The sequence below is a fragment of the Alligator sinensis genome, unplaced genomic scaffold, assembly GCF_000455745.1.
Source record: "Alligator sinensis unplaced genomic scaffold, ASM45574v1 scaffold1097_1, whole genome shotgun sequence".
Lineage (NCBI taxonomy): Eukaryota > Metazoa > Chordata > Crocodylia > Alligatoridae > Alligator > Alligator sinensis.
This window is the reverse complement of record NW_005841950.1, coordinates 2974-9824: the sequence shown is the minus strand read 5'-3', so window position 1 is coordinate 9824 and position 6851 is coordinate 2974. Positions and strand designations below refer to the sequence as shown.

General features: G+C 37.1%; 1 protein-coding gene across 1 annotated transcript in view; it reads right to left on the bottom strand.

Moving 5' to 3' along the window:
- LOC102371205 (disintegrin and metalloproteinase domain-containing protein 10) overlaps window positions 1-6609 on the bottom strand; it is a 45769-nt gene extending 39160 nt beyond the window's left edge. The window contains exons 1-2 of the mRNA XM_006020246.3: window positions 6396-6609; window positions 2637-2737 (exon numbers count right to left, since the gene is read on the bottom strand). Coding sequence (XP_006020308.1) covers window positions 2637-2678 — 42 coding nt within the window. The 5' untranslated portion in view covers window positions 2679-2737; window positions 6396-6609. The remainder of the gene's footprint in view (window positions 1-2636; window positions 2738-6395) is intronic.
- Window positions 6610-6851: the final 242 nt, after the last annotated feature.

The following is a 6851-nucleotide window of genomic DNA, read 5'->3' as shown; positions in this document are numbered from 1 at the left end:
GGAACACAGAAGTTATGGTACATTCAAACACAGGAAATCTGCCCCTAACACCTAAGAACTCATACGAAGAACTAAGTAATGATATGAAATCAAAGATCATAAGAAAGTTGGGCTGGAATGGACCTCATGAGATCCATGGATAAATGACAAAAATCTAGTTGGCAAAAATCTTAAAGCTCAAATTTTCCCTATAACCAACATTATTACTTCAGATAATAACTGCCCTAGAGTCAGATAGCTGAACAAACTGAAACACTCCAGCACGTGCTTACGTTCTGAATGAAAGAAATGCCAAGAAGCATAAACTTACTATTTTTACCATGCAGAGCAGAAACTGCCAGCAACATCTGCCCTAAGTCTGTTCATTGGTTAACAGTCTCTTATCTCTTCCCAATGCAAGAAATGTTTTTGAAAAATATCCTAATGTTGGTTCAACTGCATTCATGCTGGCAATATTTTGAAACCCAGTGTAAATAAGATTTGGATGTCAATGCTGTTCACAATACTGAGTCATCTAACTTACGAGGATAAAAGTAACTGACATTAAAACTCTGAAAACATTGACAGTAAAACTGTCAAATTAAGGCATAATACACATGGTAAGCAACAGTAAAAAAAAAAAAAAAAAAAAAGTGTTCAAGAACTTACCTTTTAGAAAAAAGGACTGAGGTTATAGACTGGCATTTGAGTTCCAAAAATGTCCAGTACCAAAAAAATGTGGTGAAAAGGTGGCTGAACAGATGTTTCAGCCCTCTGGCTGAAAAGCTACACAGTCATGAGCTCTCCAGCCAGGAGAACCAATCCACTTTGTGGCTCTCCCACCCCCAGGGGGGCCTGATCATTAATGGCCTGCCCTCCCCTCTGCCAGGGAAGGGGAGAGGCTTTCAATGATCAGCTAGCAGATGCTAAAAAGCACCAGCTGAAAAGGACATCTTCCTGCCCTACAAAAATGGCAGAAGCAAGAACTATAGCTACTCCTTGCTCAATGTCGTAGTTACGTTCTTGAAAAATGCCACTTTAAGTAAAAGGATATTAAGCAAATCCAATTACATCACAGCAGTTACCTACTAGCAGGATGTGGCCAAACATTATAAGGGAACACTACTCAACTTTAAATGAGTATGTTCTCTAATAGATCAGCAATGTAATAATGAAACAACGCTAACCGCAACAACGTTAAGTGAGGAGTACGGTCTAGAGTCTCCCCAGGATGTTTCAAGCCACAGCAGAGGGAAACCTAGGATCATGCAAAGGAAGGGGGGGAGATGATGGGGAAATAGAGGGCAGTGACTCACATGAGTCAACTGGCCTGGGTCTCCCTGGGATGGCTTAAGTGGCTGGGGAATGCCCAGGGAGACCCAGGACTGGACAAGGGGTCAGGGACAGTGTTGCTGCTGCTTGAATCATCCTAGGGTTCTAAATAACAATTTTGCTTGAACTACTTCTGGTGAGAACTGATTTATTTTTAAATCGGTGTCTTGCTAAATGACTATAACCTTAGTCACTATTTCTGCAGCTCCTTTCTCTGTTTGTTAATTGAAAGGATCTTGAATGGTAATAACTCACTTGAATATATAAATGAAGTCTTAGCTGTGATATCTCCAAATGAATAGTACCACCCCAGATCCTTCAAGTCCCAGATACAGGTTTTGACAAGTACACAAGATGCAACAGAACAAAGGAGTTGGTATAACATTTTTTTTATTTCCTGCCAACTTGCTGCAGTCTGTACGAACAGAGGTCCACACTTACAAATCTTCAAATTCCACAAAAAAAAAGTGTCTCTCACAATGCAAGTATTATAGGACCCATCAGATACCCTGCATGCAGCTTTTATTTGTAGGTGGTGAGGCAAGAAGAAACCAAGTATTTAATTAAAGAAAGCAAGGACGGCAATTCTCTCCTACTTTCTGTGGACTATACAGAGTTCTCATGAGGAATACTTGAATTAGCAGGACCAAAGTTATATGGCTCCAAGCACAGAAAATTCTGAGTTCACTTCAAACTCACACCTTCACCTCATGCCAGAGGCATTATAAGGCTCATTAACCCCTTTTAGCTATTTCAGTCTCTCTGCTTATTTTGCCACATGTGGAGGTCTCAGATGCCTTCCTGATGGAATGGTACAAAGGGACCACCATATAGCAAAACTTGTAGACATTATCATTAGCTGGCAATGGGAAGAGTGTCTTTCATAGACCAAACAACCTCTTCCCATTCCTGCCACACAGTATTATTTTTCCTGATACTAATTTTTAAGTTTAGCTGGAAAAGCCAGTAGCAATACTATGGATCCCTTAGAAGAGAGGTTCCCAACCGCCAGGCCACGGCCCAGAACCAGGCCATAAAGGGTTGGCTGCCAGTCCACAGAAGTGCTGGCTGCTGGACCAGAAGTCCAGAAGTAACCGGCAGCCAACCCTTTTTTACCAAGTAAAAAAAGGGTTGGCCGCCAGTCCACAATATGCCTGTCACTTCCGGCCTGGAGTTTGCCAGTCCACGGTCACTTCTACTCTGTGGTCTAAAAAGGTTGGGAACCACTACCTTAGAAGGTAAAGTGTACCAGAAGACCAATGGAAGAGAGATAGCAAAGGCTAGTTTCTTTTTATTAATGCAGTCCATTAAAATCTGCACTGTACCTGCGTTGGGTCCTCCACACCGGTCATTTGGTACTTCTGCATTCTTTCAAACACAGAATGATCAGCACAACCTCCTTGTGGTCCGTATTTATGGGGGTACTCTAAAAGCAAGGAAAAATGGTTATTCTGTTTCAAATTCTAAATATTTAAATATATTTTACTTGTTAATAGCATAGCAGTATTGAAGAGCACTTGCAAACTAGTTAATCTAATGTTCAACATGGCACAATTCATGTAAAAAAAATCTGATTTTCACTCATTTGTCATGTCAATTTTAAAAAAAAAATCTCTCCCATAAAGCCATCATCCTAATTTTTTATTAGTTTTTTTTTTTACATGTATAAATGAACTGGGAAAATAGTAACAATTATTCTAAATTGCTATATCTTTTGCAAAATACATGCATAAGTGTACAATGACTTGGAAAAAAAAAAAAAAAAAAAAGGGAACTGAAACATATACCCAACAAAGCTGGTTAGAATTATAGCTCTTTTCTAAAAGAGGAGATGACAACATTGACTACCAAAGCAATGTTTCTTAAATTGCTTTGAGTTTTTAGTCAGGAGGTCATGAATTTGTATTGAACTTGAACTCGGGTCTTGAGAGGTAAGAAATAATTATCTAGTAGTGTTTTAAAATACTGATCATTTTTAATTCTACCCACTGAATTCTACTGACATATGGCAAAAGTTAAATTTAATTTATTTTATTTAATTAATAATTGCTCCGACACCTGGGGAACATTGCCTTACTATAATGGAATAGCCTTAATGTATGCATTTAAGCAAAAATGGAGTTTTATTAACGTGAATTAGACACTCAACATTTAACCACAAATGGCTGCTCAGCATAATTTTAAAGATATACATATTAAAAATACGTATTGTTCTTATGGGAAATGTACATCTCATTATGTTAAATATGCAAAACCATTTCAAATGTAACAGTTCATGATTTTTTACACAGGGATACTTTCCCTTTTTACAGTAGGAAAGACTAGAACACTAGAAGTGAATTGCTCAAGGTCACAGAGTGAAACAGGGGTAAAGACAGGAAACCTACTCATGTTTCCCCTGCCTATCCCATATTTTATCACCTGGACCAGACTCTGTCAACTGTGCGATGATATCCAAAGTTCAATATCAAACAGAACGTCCACAAGGTATTTAACACTGTATTGTTATCTATTCAGCTATTCAAAAAGAAAAAAAAAAAAAAGATGAGAAGAACCTTAACAAGTCAGAAAGTGCTTTAATACTGCAAAAGACTGAAAACTGTATTGGTTTTAATGTGTGTACTCTTAGTGACTCTGGCAAAGTTATCCAAAAGAAGCTTAAAAAAACCTGAAGTAATTTATTTTAAGGGCAGCTGAATGAGAAGTGAAAGATGTATCCATGTTGACACAAATGGAAAGGAAGCTGCATCTGTTTTACACTTCAAAGCCAGCTTCTAGAGTGCATCATTCCCTTGGTAGGGAATCCAAATGAATGCCACAAAATATTTTGTTTTCTGAAGCCTTTAACACATTTAACAGAGGACATCACAAAGAGAAGAATAAAGCTTTTACCCTCACACAATGTTCAATGAACTTTCAAGATGCAAGAAGGCCACAAATCACTGTTTAGCACTTCCAAAATATAAATATAGATAAGATACAGTGCAATTTCATGTACCATCCAGGATATATTTCTTAGTTTTAGAGATAGCAATAGGAAGTGAAGGCTTTTATAAAAAACAACAACAGGAAGACCAGAGAAGGAGAAAGTGGAAGAAGCCTTAAGGAAATGGGAATGGAAATAAGGTGGTTAAAGCTTTAATTCCTTTAATCATTTATTGTACTTCCTTTACAATATGCCAGAAGGCCTTGAATGACCATCCTCTGAACAAAAAGGAAATGAATAGTAGCCAGCATACTAATAATAAAGGCTCATCAGCATCACCACAGATCAGCTTGAACTAAAGATATTATTTTTAGTAGCAACTGGACTGGAGAGTGCTAAAAATGCAGTGTCTAAGCTTACCTCTAGATTCACATTTTCGAAGGTCAAGCCAGTACCATTTATTATATACTTAACATTGGAAATTAAACTGAAATAAAGCATTCCATTTCTTAATTTTTCCAAAGTCTAATTCAAAAGTTTCATTTAGCAAGTCAATAGGATTTAACTGAAAGTGTTGCTGACAACTTGCAAATTGAAATTAAAGTGACCTTTCTCTCTAACTGTATGATGATTCTAGAACTACAATAGACTACAAATATTGTTTTGTTGATGAGAGGAATGGCAGAATAAAAGCAACTAAACAGACACAATTAAAAACAAAGAGGCATTTTATGGCTCTTGGCTCATGCTTGCTCAAATAGAACTTAATTTATTAAATTTGGATTGTGCAATCTGCAGTTTTGATACTAAACAACTATGCTCTAATCAACCACATAGAAATTGAATACCAATATTTTAAAAATATTCCATTGTTTTTGAAGAAATACAACTTCACAGTTCATGGAAACAAGTGTAAGATGGGAGTCTTTTCTTTCAAATGAGTGGTGGTAGGAAGTTCTAATGTCTACTGACAAAAGCTAAAAGTTTTGATTCAATATGGTTTGCTAGTAAAATAAAAGCCTATCATCCAAGAAACTCTTCTTTTAATTATATAATATTTATATACTATTTATCATGATTTAAATAAAAACTAAGATGTGAAAATAAGCTTTTGAGTTAAATTTACAGTTAACATGAGTCTACTTAAAGTCAATGTGCTCCTGAATTAGGCACTAGTGGCAGCAACGTTACTACACAGCTTAACACTAGAATGAGTTTTGGGGTGTTTAGTTTCTATGTTTCAAAAGAACACCTTTCAAAATTAGATCGTGACTTATACCACTACACATACCTTGAGATACAACCACTTAGTTTAAATATATTGCTAATACTGATGATAAATCCTATACTGGTCGTTTTCAACCTTGTTAGATTCCAGGCACCCTTAGAAAATGCCAGGTCTTAGCTTTCACTCTTTTTTTGACCATGGAAAAATAATAAAAGCAATTCTTTTGTTGCAAATAACTCAGAAAAACCACAATAGGTCAGACTTTTTTTTGATACACCATGGATTCCTATTTGAAATCCCTAGGTTTCTCTTGTGTATAATGTGTAGGTGTTTGCAAAAGTAACAGTGTTAATACTGTGTGGCACCCCATTGCACCCTTAAAAGAATTTCATGACACCCTGGTTGAGAATCAGTCCTACACTGCAGCCACTGATAGATGTTATATTTATCATATATGATTAATGCATTAATTGTACAATGAATTGTAACATGCCACACATCCAGGAAATATGTGGCTGGATAAAATGGCAACCAAGATGCAAAGAGATGTTCCACATTTAACTAAACAACTGATTTAACATGGAACATCCTTGGGGCTAGTTTGTATCCAGCTTCAAATTGAACATGTGACACTGCATGGTTTCAGGGATCAGGAAGGCAGCAGCTCAAGGCCCTAGTTCTGATGCTGATGATCCGGTGATCACTCTCCCATGATCGAGGACACAACTGCCTTGTGCCCAATATCAGTTTGTGGCCTCGGGCTGCTTCCTGCCAGATCACATGGGGGCAGCCCTGGCTCCCCACACTCAGGGACATTTAAAGCCCTGTGCTGCAGCTGATCAGCTGTGAAGAAGGGAAACTGAATTTACAGGGCAGTATTAAATAAGCTGCATCTTAAATCCAATTATGTTTATAATCAGCTTTACTCACATGAAGGTCACAAGTTAGATTTTGTTGTGAATCTAGTACCAGCAAAGGTTATGGTAAGGTACATTTCTTTTAAAGTCCTTAAAAAGACTAAATCATTTGTTGCAGGACTTCCTTCTCTGGTAGTGAAGGAACTGAAGGGGGAGAATAAGGTGAAAGGGAAAATAAGATCAGTGTCATTGGTTCTGGTACTATATTATACTCAAACAAGATATTAACAAATAGAAAAATCATATTCCTAAATTGACAGAATGTGTCACACTTTACTTTCCATGTTTTTCTCTACCGTGGAAACACCGAATACTGAGCTTGTAGAAGAGCGTTTAAACTAGCAGGCAGACAAAGAAAACAGAGATTGAACAGGAGGGAAAGAATATTGACACTCCCTGGAATTTTCATTTCCTTTAGCAGGACATTCTGATAAATCAGCTGTTTAGTATAACTAAGTGCTTAAACCAG